Raw genomic sequence first — 15,845 nt, 5'->3', positions numbered from 1 at the left:
TACAGAACTTACGGCACGAGGCTCGGGTGCAGGCTGTTCGAGACTACTACGCCTTGCGTGGTATCAGGAAGGCCAAGCCGGCGTGCCGCGAGAAGTTCCTGAGTAAGGAGTAGTACATGAAGGTAATTCTTAAGGCCTTGTACTTACTTCCTTCATTTAGTAATTCATAGTCGTAGCGCTCAAGTTTCTATTTGCTAACTTAGGCGCCTCCGAGGTGGTGTGCGGATCGGATGGATTGTTGGGAGGTGTTGGTCAATGAGTGGTGCTCAAAAGAATGGCTAGCCCTCCACAGCGAGGCCATGGACAAACGTGCCCAAATGGAAGGTGTGCCACACCATCAAGGCAGCTCCAACTTATATCAGTTCGGGCAGAACTGGGTATGTGGTTTGCTTCATGATTCATGCAATTCATTCATCATGCTACCTTGAGCCCTTTAATTACTAATTTACTTTGTTTCTCTCTTTCAGGCACGCTACAATAAGGCGGATAAGGTGCCAGAGGTGTACGACCTGTATGCCATGGCCCACACTGCCTCTTTCAAGAAAGTCAAGGCATTCTCTCCGTCTGACCTCGATGATGCAAACAACTTCACCAACATCTCCTCCCACGACAAGCTCGTGAAATATAGAGATGAGGGGAAGGGGAGGACTTTAACCCGAGCCAGGGTCCCATTGATCCAGAGCTGGTGATGATATCTAGTGGCGGGAGGTCCCATGGCTCCATAGCCATTGGAGATGGACTTATCTGTTATCCTAGCACTCTCCCGGAGATCAAGGCGCGCCAGTCGAGCTCCGCTCCTGAGATAAGGCCTCGTGAACGGCCAGTCCAACTCGCCATCAAGGTTAGTTATACGTACTCAGCTATCTTTCTCCATTACATTGTGTGTGCTTCCATCAATGATTACAAATGGTAACGAGGAGTGGTCTTGCAGGCTGCTATACAGAGTGAGAGAGATAGAATGGAGAAACTTCTGGCGGAGGCGGCGGAGAGGCAGCGGGAGTTGGAGGAGAGGACGACAAAGATGTTGGAGGAGGAGAGGGCACGGAATGACATGCAGGCAAGGGCCATGTACGAGCTCCTTGTGGTAAGTTTCTTCTGCAGATTAGCCAAAACATTCATGTAGTGTTTGTCTCATTACTAACTAGTATGACTGAGTCGTCAAAACCAAATGTGCAGTCTGTGTGCGAGAAGACCGGTCAGACCGCTCCGCCGATGCTAGTGATTGCTCCTGGGACCACGGTGAGTTTAATTTGAATGGACATTACTTGCTAGTCTTAACATTTGAGTGTCATCGTGCTAACGAGACATTGGAAATGATCTTTGGTGCAGCGTAACTCCAGACAAGCATCGCACGATCCTTCTCCAGCTACCGGCACGAGCCAGCCCGCTCCTACACCTCCATGATCATGGTAAGTTTCTCTAGTGTTTTGCTTAACAAATGCATAAAGACCAAGACTTCGCCATATTTCCTCCAATATGCTTACCACAATGACCTAGAGTTAGCTTCTTTTCCTCCAAAATGACTTAATAAGCTTACTGACCTCCAAAACCATCCATTTTACCTAAGTTAGCTCTAAAACGATCTATACTTAGTTTTGTTTCCTCCAAAGTGACCTAAGTTAGCTCTAATATGCTTAGTTAACTAGGTTTGCTTAATAATGGCATGTACTTAGCTTACTTATGTCAAAAATGGCATAATTAGCTTAGTTAGCTCATAAACAATCCATTTTACCTAAGTTAGCTCTAAAATGACCCATTTTACCTTAGTTAGCTCATAAATGATCCATTTTACCCGCCCAAGTTAGCTCTAAAATGACCCCTTTTACCTAGACTAGCTCCAAAATGATCCATTTTACCTATGTTAGCTCTAAAATGACCCATTTTACCTAGGTTAGCTCCAAAATGACCCATCTTACCTAGGTTAGCTCCAAAATGATGCATTTTACCCAAGTTAGCTCTAAAATGACCTTGGAGAATATTCAAATACCACAAAGAGCCAGCTATATTAGGGTAATTATGTTAGAATTAAGCCGGATAGCTTCTCACTTGCTATGGCTTGGACCTTTTATGGCGGATCTCGGCGCACAGACTCCTTTTTTCTATATTTTTAGAGAGAGAGAATTAATATATGATCTATTTGAAGCTGCTACAGGTATGCGAATTATGCACAATTACTTTCGCATCGGAGGAGTAGCCGCCGATCTACCTTATGGATGGATCGATAAATGTTTAGATTTCTGTGATTATTTTTTACGCGGAGTTGTTGAATATCAACAACTTATTACACAGAATCCAATTTTTTTAGAGCGAGTTGAAGGAGTAGGTTTTATTAGCGGAGAAGAAGCAGTAAATTGCCTAGATTAGCTCATAACGATCCATTTCACCTAGGTTAGCTCACAAACGATCCATTTTACCTAGTTTAGCTCCAAAATGACCCATCACACCTAGGTTAGCTCTAAAATGATGCATTTTACCTAAGTTAGCTCATAAACGATCTATTTCACCTAGGTTAGCTCATAAGCGATCCATTTCACCTAACTTAGCTCAAAAACGATCCATTTCACCTAGGTTAGCTCCAAAATGACCCATCTTACCTAGGTTAGCTCTAAAATGATGCATTATACCTAAGTTAGCTCATAAACGATCTATTTCACCTAGGTTAGCTCATAAACGATCCATTTCAACTAAGTTAGCTCATAAATGATCCATTTCACCTAAGTTAGCTCATAAATGGCATATACTTCTTCTTCTAGTCACCTTTTTCTAACTTTCTTATTTGCCATTTTGCAGATTTCATTCACTTCACGGAAGCTAGCTTGCTATGATGGAGTGCTTGTTTTTTCTTTCATTCTCCTCTAGTATTCTTCTAGCTTGCTATGATGGAACTTGCTATCTTGATGAAACTTTGCATTGTAGTATGTATGGATGGAACAATGTGTATGTGCAACTTGCTATGTATGAATGGATGGAACTATATATGTATGCACGATGAAACTTATGTGCTGGATATGTCATATGTTTGTTGTTAAATAGCCCTGTGAAATATATATATATATGTGTGTGTGTGTGTGTGTGTGTGTGTGTCATATATTTGCTGTGAAAATTGCTGGATTAAAAAAAACAGAAAAAAGAGGCACCTTTGCCGTCAGCCGCTGATGGCAAAGGCTCCTTTGCCGTCTGCCGCGGACGGCAAAGAAGCCACGCGGCGGCCACCTGTGCTCCCTGGGAGCTGACCCATTTGGTCAGTTTGCCTACAGCGGCGGACGGCAAAGGCTTTGCCTACAGTGGCAGACGGCAAAGAATGCCCACATTTGCCTACAGCAGCAGACGGCAAAGGCTTGTCCCGCGGTGACGTCCAGCTGACGTCATTCGGTGGACGGCAAAGGCCGGATGCTCTTTGCCGTTAGCGGCGGACGGCAAAGGCTGCCGTTAGCCGCCTAATGGACTAACAGCGCATTTATTGCCGTCGGCTTTCTTTGCCGTCAACCGCTAATAGCAAAGGCCCCTTTGCCGTCCGCTTCAAAAAGCAGACGGCAAATAAGCTCTTTACCGATCCCTACTTTGCCGGAGCCTTTTGCCGTCCGCGGCAGATGGCAAAGGCCTTTGCCGTCCGCCATCCTTGCCTTTGTCGTCTGCCGTGGCTGACGGCAAAGTAGCTGATTCCTGTAGTGCTTGAAGTATTATTGTCTTAATGTCAAATGATAGACTATTGCTTTGAATCACTCGTGTCTTAATATTCATGTCATGATTAGATTACATGATCAAGATTATAATAGGTAGCATTTCACATCAAAAATTATCTTTTTTATCATTTACCTACTCGAGGACGAGTAGGAATTAAGCTTGGGGATGCTGATACGTCTCCGTCGTATCTATAATTTTTGATTGTTCCATGCCAATATTCTACAACTTTCATATATACTTTTGGCAACTTTTTATACTATTTTTGGGACTAACATATTGATCCAGTGCCCAGTGCCAGTTCCTGTTTGTTGCATGTTTTTTGTTTCGCGGAAAATCCATATCAAACGGAGTCCAAACGGGGTAAAAACTGACGGAGATTTTTTTGGAATATATGTGAATTTTGGGAAGTGGAATCAACGTGAGACAATGCCCGAGGGGCCCACGAGGGTGAGGGGCGCGCCCTGGGCCCTCGTGGACACTCCGTAAGGAGGTTGGTGCCCTTCTTTCGCCGCAAGAAAGCCAATATCCGGATAAAAATCGTGTCCAAATTTCAGCCCAATCGGAGTTACGGATCTCCGGGAATTTAAGAAATGGTGAAAGGGCAGAATTGGGGAACGCAGAAACAGAGAGAGACAGAGAGACAGATCCAATCTCGGAGGGGCTCTCGCCCCTCCCATGCCATGGAAGCCAAGGACCAGAGGGAAACCCTTCTCCCATCTAGGGAGAAGGTCAAGGAAGAAGAAGAAGAAGGGGGGCTCTCTCCCCCTCTCTTCCGGTGGCGCCGGAACGCCGCCGGGGCCATCATCGTCACCGCAATCTACACCAACACCTTCGTCATCTTCACCAACATCTTCATCACCTTCCCCCATCTATCTACAGCGGTCCACTCTCCCGCAACCCGTTGTACCCTCTACTTGAACATGGTGCTTTATGCTTCATATTATTATCCAATGATGTGTTGCCATCCTATGATGTCTGAGTAGATTTTCGTTGTCCTATCGATAATTGGTGAATTGCTATGATTGGTTTAATTTGCTTGTGGTTATGTTGTTGTCCTTTGGTGTCCATCATATGAGCGCGCGCGTGGATCACACCATAGGGTTAGTTGTATGTTGATAGGACTATGTATTGGAGGGCAAGAGTGACAGAAGCTTCGACCTAGCATAGAAATTGATGCATACGGGATTGAAGGGGGACCAATATATCTTAATGCTATGGTTGGGTTTTACCTTAATGAACGTTAGTAGTTGCAGATGCTTGCTAATAGTTCCAATCATAAGTGCATATAATTCCAAGTTAGGGATGACATGCTAGCAGTGGCCTCTCCCACATAAAACTTGCTATCAGTCTAGTAAAGTAGTCAATTGCTTAGGGACAATTTCACAACTCCTACCACCACTTTTCCACACTCGCTATACTAACTTTATTGCTTCTTTATTTAAACAGCCCCCAGATTTTATTTACGTGCTCTTTATATTCTTGCAAACCTATCCCGTTACACCTACAAAGTACTTCTAGTTTTATACTTTTTCTAGGTAAAGTGAACGTCAAGTGTGCATAGAGTTGTATCGGTGGTCGATAGAACTTGAGGGAATATTTGTTCTACCTTTAGCTCCTCGTTGGGTTCGACACTCTTACTTACTGAAAGAGGCTATAATTGATCCCCTATACTTGTGGGTTATCAGTTGAGAATCGCCTTCGTGGTGATATCTCAAACAGAGAATATGGTGAGCCTTCGTGGCCTTGGTGTGCCTTCGTGGTAACATCCACCCCTCTAAACGGTGGCGTAGCTTCCCTCCAAGGAAGTGAATATCGGCATACATCCTCGTCTCTCAGAGTTGCGGTTATTCCTAACTCTAGCTCCCTGCTTGTGGTTATTTGTCTCTTAGTCTTTACATGTATTATATTGTGCTTGCCTATCTAAATACTTGTTGTATTTACTCACCTTGCTTAGTACTAGCATCACATTAGCAATTGTTAGGCTCAGTTTCATATTTCACATTATTGCCTAAAAAATTTGCTAGGTAACAATTAAAATTTGTAATTGTACATATTCACCCCCCCACCAATAGGTCCATCTCCATCCTTTCAATTGGTATCAGAGCCTCGTGCTCTATTCTTGTGGCTTAACTGGCCTAGAGCGAGATGAACATCAATGGGACCCCCTCCCCTTGTTGCAAATCCTAAGGATAAGGGTGCAGCTTTCTGACACAGCAATTAATCCGCGCGGTGGGGGTCATAGTGCTTTTGTTCATGAAACCAATTATGCATGTTTTGCCAAAATGTCACGCCCCTTTGCTCCATGCTCTGAAATGGATCGATACGAGTAGCCAACAGCGACTCATACAACAATTAATCCTCCTTTGGGAAAAAATTTCCGTCCCCTCTTCTTCATCTAGTGGCGTGGCCAGGATTTTGGATTAGGGTGGTCCAATCGATATAAAAAGTGTTTACATCATGAATACAATATACCAACATAGGGCTAGGCTATTTAGCTGAGGGGGCCAATGCCCCCCTCCCCCCATTTGAACCAACTTATGAAGAATTTATTCATGAGAGGGCTTAGATGGGAAAAAAATTAGCCTTTGTCCTCAGCCCCACCTCCAACAAATTTAAACTAGCTCCAACACTGCATACTAGTATAAATTAAAAGAATATACTGATAAGTGTAATTTTACAACTCATATTATGTCTTTGGCTCTCCCCTGACAGATTTCGCCTAACTTCGTTACTGCTCACTAGTATATAATTTATCGAAAGAACATATCAATATGATTAATTTTGCAACAATTCTTCAATTAAAAAGTTTAAGTTATCAATTGTGAGTCCGAATGAAATCACAGTAATCATTAATCAGTTGTCTGAATTTATCAGTTTTGATTTTTCATTCACACTCACAATTAAATCAAACCTTGAAGGCAAAATCATACTTTAAATTGAAGAAGATGGAAAACATACTTTGAATTAGAGAGATGAGAAGTCGGTGGTGTTCCTGCCTCGATGGCTCGGCCTGCCTTGTGCACGTGTTGCTAGCCGCCACCTCGTGCTTCCTTTAACGTAGGAAGGTGTTGGGCCCCTAAGTGCAGATGGTTGTAGCAAGTATCAATTTTCATCAAGTGAATGACCTTAAGGTTTATGGAACCCGTAGGAGCTTTGAATTGCAGTCAATGATCACTACCTACACATGCAAATACAGAAGTTGCCTCGGCCCCAAACAAAACTAGTAAAATTGTCGGTCTTACTAGCCTTGCTTGTTGCAAGGATTAATGCAACTTGTGTTTGAAAGTATTGATTGCCACAAAAGAAATAAAGATTTAGATTATAAAAGAAATAAAAAAAAGTACAATGATGGAGGTTCAAAGCAATAGGGATGAATGGATTGGATCCATAGTTTCGCTAGCGGCATCTCTTCAAATAAAGATAACATGGCGTGATGGACGAATTACAATTGCGTATGGATTAAACTGGAATTTCTATGAGTATGATTATACATGGAATTTCTATGAGTATGATTATACATGGAATAATTGGACTTAGTCATCATGTACGGACATCCATAGACAGTTAAGACAACAACATCTATAGAATGTATGAAGGAAACAAGGGAGCTAGCGATCAGATCGTGCAATATTTCATTTTCGGCATGAGCAGCCTACTAGTTTTGTTTACAGCTATAGTGAAGTATAGATTATTTTTTACAGCTACAGTGAAGTATTGAGTCGATTTACAGGATGCTCAATGGACCATTTGCCCACTCTGCAGTTACGTCACCGGGTGTTCATATCTACAAGTAGCAAAGACAATATGAGGATAACCAGAATCCACGACACGTAAAGCATTGGTCTGGTCTTACAATCTTAATTGCTAAAATGACCATGCATATGATAGGGTTGATGCAGGACAATAGAGGAGAACAATCCATGCATGGAGGAGTTAACTATTCAACGGTGACCTACCTATCGAACATACAATCGAAGAGTATAATTAACCATATAAATATGTAATTAGTATTACCGATGCACAGGCACATCTAATGTAAATATGTAATTAGTATTACCGATGCACAGGCACATCTAATGTAAATATGTAATTAGTATTACCGATGCACAGGCACATCAAATGTACACCATAATCCGAGTTTCCCAACGCCTAACTTCCTACTATAGACAAACCGATAGTTTACTTTTATAACTTTACTTTTATGTTATTTACTTTCTACGCTCGTTACTTTGTTTCAACCTCTGGTTACTTGTGTTTTCAATATGAGACTAATCTTTGCACATACCAAAACAGTAAATTCACACCAGACTTGTGGCCACTTGTGTGTGACAGAAACACCCACATTAACACTCGCATCCGCTCTTCGTTACGACACTCGCATCCAGACTGACTAGCATACAACAGTACACGTACGAGGAGAGTTAGCCGAACGATTCAATTTATTTCCTGTATATGGGCTGAGACATTGACTTGAGCGAAACTCCATGGCCGAAAGTAAAGGACACAGGCAGACTGTTGCGTCGATTGTTGTGTGCTAGGTTTCGTTGGACAGAAAGCGAACACCGCGCACGCATGACGTGTTCTGTTCCATAGAAACTTGAGCAGAGGAAAAGGGTTTTTTTTTTGTCTTTAGGCCCCCTTTCTTTCTTTCTTCTCGTGGCATTCAAAAAAGAAAAGTATGCGCATCATTTCATCAGGCAAAAACGAAACATCATTCGTCGTCAGGCAAAAAAATGAATGCACCAGCCGGGAATCGAACCCGGGTCTGTACCGTGGCAGGGTACTATTCTACCACTAGACCACTGGTGCTTCTTGCTGAATGAGACTTATTTAGCTGCTATATCATCAATTCGCTACGAAGCAGAAGACAACACCTCACGTAGAAAGTGTCGAAAACGAGACGTCTGTTGCGTAATTTCAGTACAACTCCAACAGTCATCAAAACACAAAATATAGCGTGCATTCGGCAGACATCATTTCAAGCACATGCAAAGTTATCATAGGCGGAGCCTATGATTGCAGCACATAGTACTCCCTCCGTAGAGAAATATAAGAGCGTTTAGATCTAAATTTGTAATCTAAACACTACTATATTTCCTTCCAGAGGGAGTAATAGTCAAAAGTTCAAAGAACAGGGCAAGTAAGCTCAGTGTCATGCACCAAATTCCACTTAGTGAGCAACGATAAGCAAAATCCATGTATAAATGCTGATGAAAACAGGTAGCAAAAGCGCAATTAACAGTATTCAGAATCAGTGCTCAGCGAAAAGCAAATCAATCTGTAAGACTACGGGTAGCCTACAACTGATCATCAATATCTAATAACAGAGTAAACACTCGTCCATCCATCCAACGTGCCTCCTCAAACAAACAGGAGGAGCCAAACATTCTTCCCCTTCATTGCTGGCGCTGTACAAGCAATCTCATCCCACCTGGGAGGAGACCCGCTCAGTCCGCGCCAGCGCCAGCCTTTGTGAAGTCTACGTCTCCCATGCCAGAGTCCTCCTCCTCGCTATCGTCGTCGCCGTCGACCTCCTCACCTGCTAGCTTGAGCTTCTCAATCGTGTCCGCAAACAGCTTGTCGTCTCTCTCGCTCACCTGCACAGGGAAGTTATAAAACATGAATCATGGGCGGGACTGAGTAGAAAAGCTTGCAGATCTCTGAATCGGCAGTGGTTTCTTTTTGCTGATTATTTGTTGAGCACAGATAATGAGGAACTTACAGCTCTAGCTGCTTCCTTCACCACCAATTTCCCCTTGTGCTTTTCAATTGCCTCGGCACAAATTTTGGTTGCATTTGTCAGAACTGCTATCCCCTGGTCCTGTTAACAACAGCAATACACAAAATCAGCAAATTTCATGTCACTGGATCACATACTAAAATTCACGAATAACACAACGAGATATGGGCTCTACTCAGTTGGCTAGAGTGACGCGTATGCACAGTCAGCCCGCCCACATTCAAACCCCCAACCCACCCACCCACGCTCATATAATCGGGGGAACCTGATTCCACCTCCTTCCATTATGAATAACCCCAACCATACATTGGCATCATGAGATGTGTGAATCCAAAGTACCTACTGCCTTGCATCATAGAAATACTCGACACAAGGGTATCTGAATTTTAATGAAATTTAAGAGATGTGTGAATACATAGTACCCACTGCCTTGCATAATAGAAATACTCAACAGTCAACACAAGGGGATCTGGATTTTAATGAAATTTAAAGGTGTCAATAATACCCGGGTATTCTCCATCCATCTACTAAAACATGTATGCCAATTTCCCCAGCAAAATAAATGACTACTACTCCCTGATTACTTAGTTACAAGACAGCCCGAAACATTATTTAAATTACTCCTCCATGCAAAGACTAACAGTTCTGTGCGTTGGGTTTTGATTTATATTTTCTAAGCAAAGAAGAAAAAAAAGTCAAAGAATCAACATTAATCACATAAATGAATGGAAGAAATAACCAACTTTGTCAAGTGTCTGTGTGGTCAGAACATAAAGCGGAGGAGCAACTAGCTTAATCTTCACAGGGCAATCAGCGTTTCCAGCAGCTTCAGCTTTCCTCATGGCTTCCTGTAAAACAGAATTAGCAACTCACAACCAAGCATACACTTGGAAACCAAAATGCATGGATGGAAGCAAACAGAACCTTAATGTGGAGAACACCGTCAAACTGGAAGCATTTCATCTCAACATCAGCACGAATCTTAAGAGGCTGTGGTGTCATTCTCCTCCTTATGTTCTTGACCAGGGCATCCTTAACCTCAGGGGTGACCGCCGGCACAACTTTAGTCACCTGTAGAAAATGTCAGCGCAAATGAATCGTGGGAAACGTCCAATTTCTATGAGATCTATGATTCATACCATACTGCCAATCTGCCATAAGCGAACGAATCTGAATGAAACCCAGGTACCTAATTTCCAATTGCTTACACAAACTACCAAACCAACCAATATAACTTACCATGTTTACATCAATTCAATCAATAGTAGGCAAATCAAGCTAAAGTATATTACTCCCTCCGATCCATATTACTTGTCGCCAAACAGATGTATCTAGCACTGAGAAACTTCTAGATACATCCGCTTGAGCAACAAGTAATACGGATCGGAGGGAGTACCATATTTGAACCAACCAGTTTGAAGCAACAAAATATCCTTAAATCGACTAATTTCATACACATTAGGTAATTAAATACAGACTCCGAACTAACCACTAGGAATTAACTGTTCTTGGGGCAACTTCGATGCAGGGCAAAATTAACTGATTGCGGTAGAAACAAATGAGTGCCTACTTGAGAAGCACATGTAAACATCTAACCGGTTGCAAGATATTAATTTTGTCATTCAATTTACGCTTAACTGTTTATACAACCTACTGTCTGTGGCTTACAAATACTCCCTCCGTAAACTAATATAAGAGTGTTTAGAATACTAAAGTAGTGATCTAAACGCTCTTATATTAGTTTACAGAGGGAGTACTAAGCTACTAGGTTTACATAGGCCCAATCAACGGTACACTGATAATCAAGCTAAATTAAGCTATTTGAAGCAATGGATATCCTTAAATCGACTTATTCTATACACATTAGGAAATTAAGTACATGCTCCAAAACAGGTACTAAGAATTAGTTTACAGAGGGAGTACTAAGCTACTAGGTTTACATAGGCCCAATCAACGGTACACTGATAATCAAGCTAAATTAAGCTATTTGAAGCAATGGATATCCTTAAATCGACTTATTCTATACACATTAGGAAATTAAGTACATGCTCCAAAACAGGTACTAAGAATTAACTGTCTATGGGGCAACTTTGATGCTGGACAAAATTAACAGACTGTACTAGCAACAAATACCTACTTGAGAAACACATGTAAACGTCCTAACACTACCACCAGCCTGAAGTGAATTGCTGACATTGCTTGGAGTGCACCCAATACTTAAGCAGTTAATTAGCCATTAGCAGCAAGGGGCAATTGTGGGGAGGAGTCAGGAACGAACCTCCTGGCCACCAAGCTTAAGTACATAAAGAATGAAGCTAAAGTATATTACCATATGTCAATGAACCTATTCAAAGCAACATGTTGAAGCTACTAATTCTATGCACAATAGTAACTTAAATACAGACTCCAAACCACCTACTATGAATAAACTGTTCATGGCTGCAGTACTGAGGCAGGGCAAAATTCATTGTTCAGGATATCGGTAACTGGTGTCATATCGGTCAGGTGGCGATGCGGGGTAATATAGGCGAATCGGCCAGTTACTCGGCTGATAAATCAGTTAATCGGCTATTCGATGACCCACCAAGTATCAATCAACTGGCCGAGATGCCGATTAACTGGCCAATAATTGGAACAATGGAAAAATTAACAGACTGCACTAGCAACAAATACCTAGCCTGAGAAACACACGTAGGCAGTTAATCTATTGCAAGATATTAATTGTCAAGTCATAACACTAGCAGCCCGAAGTGAATTGATAGCATTGCTTCTAGTACACCCAAACATTAGCAGTTAATTAGCCATTGGCAGCAAGGAGCAGTTGCTGGGAGGGGGTCAGGACGACGAACAGTCACAAAGAACCAAGCTAACTACACCGTCATATTTCAACCAACCAATTTGAAGCAACAAATATCCTTGAATCGACTAATCCAAAGAACATCAGGTAATTATTAAGTACAGGCTCCAAATCAGCTACTAGACATTAACTGTTCGTGAGGCAACTTGGATACAGGACAAAATTAAACAGACTGCAGTACTACTAACTAAGGAATACCTACTTGAAAAACACATGTAAAGGTCTAATCGGTTGGTATATTAGTGTCAAGTTATACAACAAACAACCTGCCCGAAGTAAATTGATGGTACTGCTTCGAGTACACCCAATACTTGAGCAGTTAATTAGCCATCGAGCAATTACGAGCAGATGAGGGGAGGGGGGTCGGGAACGAACCTCCTCGCCATCGGGTCCGACGACGGTCTCCTCGTAGGTGAGGACGTCGAGCACCCCGTCGGGGTCGGTGACGATGAGCTTGAAGGCCTCAAAGGCGTGGCCGTACCTGCGGTAGAGCGGCCAGCCGATGCGCTGGTAGAGGGGCTCGAGGTCGACGCCGAGGGTGTCGGCGGCGTGGCGCATGATGGAGTGGACGAGCTTGGACTTGTTGTAGCGGTCCTCGCAGGTGGCGGCCTCCTCCTCCGAGACCCGGCGCTTGGAGAGGTCGATGTAGCCCTTGTCGCGGTCGACGCGGAGCACCATGGAGGGCTCCTGGCGGCCGACCTTGATGAGGGAGGAGATGGAGCGGATGCGGCGGCGGGAGAGCTCGGAGAAGAGGATCATGCCCTCGATGTTGTTGTACTCGAGGAGCGAGACGTAGGCGCCCATGTCGGCGATGTGCTTCACCTGGATCATCACCGCCGCGTCCACCTCCGGGAACCGCGGCTCGTACATCCGGCACTCGAGGTTCGGCGGCATCTTCGCGGGCGGCGGCGGCGGTGGGGGGCGGGGTGGGGAGGGGAGCTAGGGTTTTGGGGGGTGCGGCGGAGACGGGCGAGGGGCAGCCGGGTTATGGATTGGTTGGATTGGCGAGCGAGCTGCGAATCGACGATGTGGAGGGGCCGTGGAGTACGTGAGCCTTTTATGAAGACGCCAAACGGGTATGCGTGTCCAGCCTCGTGTGGATACAGGTTTCAGCCCGATTTATTTGAGTTACCTCCGTGCTCGGACACCGAAATTAGATATTTGATTTCTAAATAGAGTCCGTCTATGTCACATCTAGATGTGAGATATATCTCATATCTAAGTTTTTTTTGTCCTATTTATTTGTCATGTTTGTTTGATTTTAATTTGTCAATGTCCAAAACTAAAAATTACCTCCTCATGTGTCCGCCTTGGTCACCAGCCTATACGCAAATCTGGTCACTAACTCCTCTCGTAAAAAAAATTCTGGTTGATAGCTACCCGTACAAGGAACCTGATCGCTAGCTTTTTCTGGAAAACAAAATGATCGCTAGTGCTAAATCGACTTGTTAGCTTTTGCCTCTGATCATTATACATTTACAAGGACATCTCCCATAGCTAGCTTCTAGGCAACCAACGATTTATTTTATTTTTTGCCTTTATGTTTTTGCGTTTTTCACTATTATATTTTATAATTAATTTTCAGTAAAGAACAAAATTTCATCAACACATATTTCAAAAACATGTTCACGAATTTACATAAGTTTTTTCAAATTCTAAAAAATGTTAACGAATACCAAAAATGTTCTAATATATGGTGAACAATGCTTTATATGACCTGATGAATCCACTTTCTTTTACACTTCTGTATCTTACTCTATCTTGTTTTTTAGTATTATCTAAAATAACTGATGAATTATGAATTTTCCATAACTTAGGTAAATGCTTTACCAACATATGTAGTGTAGTAAAAAAATGGAATTTAACTCTTTCATGCTTACTTTAACTAGTTATTTTGGTTTTCTACTGGCTGCTTTAACTATAACCCCAGCTCTATTTATTGGCTTGAACAAGATACGCCTTATTTGAATTGACTGAATAATTATAATTTAGAAAAGAAAAATCTTTCTTTTGGATTCCTGGCACTAAATACACACTATTTTCTTCCAATACACACTGAACATTGTTTTTGATATACATGAACTTTTTAATATACGATGAACTAAAAGTGAACTTTTTTATATACATTGAACTAAAAGCGAACAGGAAAAAACAAAATAGATAAAATAGATAAATAACAAGACAAAAAAAACACATTTTGATTTGCTTTAAAAAACTGATCAACATGAACAATTTTAGAAAAATGAACTAATTTACAAATTTTGAAACATGTATTGAAACTTGTGAATTTATGAACAAACAAAAATTATCAGAATATGAAAAACAATGAGATCAACTTTTGAAAAATAGAAAAATAAAAAGGAGATGAAGAACAATGAAGAAACATGATAAATAAAAAAGCAGAAAGAACATGAAGAAAATGAAACAAAACAAAAAAAAAGGTATCATAACTACTTGGGCCGGCTCATCTGCAGTTTGTTCGCTGACTAGGGTGGACTTGAAACTAGGAAAAAAATATTGGACCCCCAATGGCAAGTCGAGGGTGGACTCTCAATTGGGAACAAAAAAGGTCGGGCCCCAGTTGCGAGTCGAGTTTGGACTTGCAACTGGGGACAAAAAATGGTTGGACCCTAATTGCGAGTCAAGGGTGGACTTGCGGCTGGGACTAGAAAGGGTCGAACCCCAGTTGCGAGTCGACAGTGGACTTGCAACTGGGGTAAAAGGTCGACCCCAGTTACGAATCGAGGGTGGACTCGCAATTAGGACAAAAAAATGGCGGGCACCAGTTGCGAGTCAAGGGTGAACTTGCAACTCAGAAAAAAAAAGGTTCAGCCGTAGTTGCGAGTCGAGGGTGGACTTACAACTCGGACAAAAAATGTTGGGCCCCAGTTGCGAGTCGAGGACGAACTTGCAACTCAGACAAAAAAGGTTGGGCCCTAGTTGCGAGTCGAGCGTGGACTTGCAACTCAGACAAAAAAGGTTGGAACCCAATTACGAGTCCAGGACGAACTTGCAACTTGGACAAAAAAGGTTGGACCCTAGTTGCAGTCGAGAGTGGACTTGCAACTCGGACAAAAAAGGTTGGGCCCCAGTTGCGAGTCAAGGACGCACTTGCAACTCGGACAAAAAAGGTTGTGCCCTAGTTATGAGTCGAGGGTGGACTTGCAACTCGGACTAAAAATGTTGGGCCCCAGTTGCGAGTCGATGGTGGACTTGCAACTTGGGAAGAAAAGTCTAGCCCCGTTTCGTCGAGAGTGGACTTGCAACTAGGACAAAAATGGTTTGGCCACAGTTGGACTTTCAACTAGAAAGAAAAGGCTGGACCCCAGTTGTGTGTCGAGGGTGGACTTGCAATTAGGATAAAAAAATATTGAGACCCAGTTGCGAGTTAAGAGTGCAATTGCAACCAGGAAAAAAAGTCAGGCCCAGCTGCGACTCAAGGGTGGATTGCAACTAGGACAAAAAAGGGCCAGGTCCGAGTTACAAGTCAAGGGGGTTGTTGCAACTGGGACAAAAAGGTTCGGTCCCGAACTGTGAGTCGAGGGTGGACTTGCAAATAGAAAA

General features: G+C 42.7%; 1 protein-coding gene and 1 non-coding gene across 2 annotated transcripts; both read right to left on the bottom strand.

Moving 5' to 3' along the window:
• Window positions 1-8,422: 8,422 nt before the first annotated feature.
• Window positions 8,423-8,493, bottom strand: TRNAG-GCC (transfer RNA glycine (anticodon GCC)). The gene has a single exon. It is a non-coding gene; the product is annotated as a tRNA-Gly (tRNA).
• Window positions 8,494-8,868: 375 nt separating this feature from the next.
• LOC123051411 (eukaryotic translation initiation factor 2 subunit alpha homolog) lies at window positions 8,869-13,283 on the bottom strand. The gene is made up of 5 exons (XM_044474277.1): window positions 12,657-13,283; window positions 10,349-10,495; window positions 10,168-10,272; window positions 9,407-9,505; window positions 8,869-9,281 (listed from the first exon to the last, which is right to left on the bottom strand). Exons 1-5 carry the CDS (start codon window positions 13,173-13,175, stop codon window positions 9,132-9,134), a joined length of 1,020 nt encoding a protein of 339 aa, XP_044330212.1. The 5' UTR covers window positions 13,176-13,283; the 3' UTR covers window positions 8,869-9,131.
• Between the last annotated feature and the right edge of the window lie 2,562 nt (window positions 13,284-15,845).

This window comes from Triticum aestivum, chromosome 2D (genome assembly GCF_018294505.1).
Source record: "Triticum aestivum cultivar Chinese Spring chromosome 2D, IWGSC CS RefSeq v2.1, whole genome shotgun sequence".
Lineage (NCBI taxonomy): Eukaryota > Viridiplantae > Streptophyta > Magnoliopsida > Poales > Poaceae > Triticum > Triticum aestivum.
This window is presented reverse-complemented; position numbering and strand designations above follow the sequence as displayed.

Excerpts from the sequence above, each read along its gene's own strand:
- LOC123051411 (XM_044474277.1), bottom strand. The coding sequence starts at position 13,175 with ATGCCGCCGAACCTCGAGTGCCGGATGTACGAGCCGCGGTTCCCGGAG. Across the intron at positions 10,273-10,348 it reads ACGGTGTTCTCCACATTAAG|GAAGCCATGAGGAAAGCTGA; the intron begins GTTCTGTTTGCT and ends TCTGTTTTACAG. Across the intron at positions 9,282-9,406 it reads TGAAGGAAGCAGCTAGAGCT|GTGAGCGAGAGAGACGACAA; the intron begins GTAAGTTCCTCA and ends TTCCCTGTGCAG.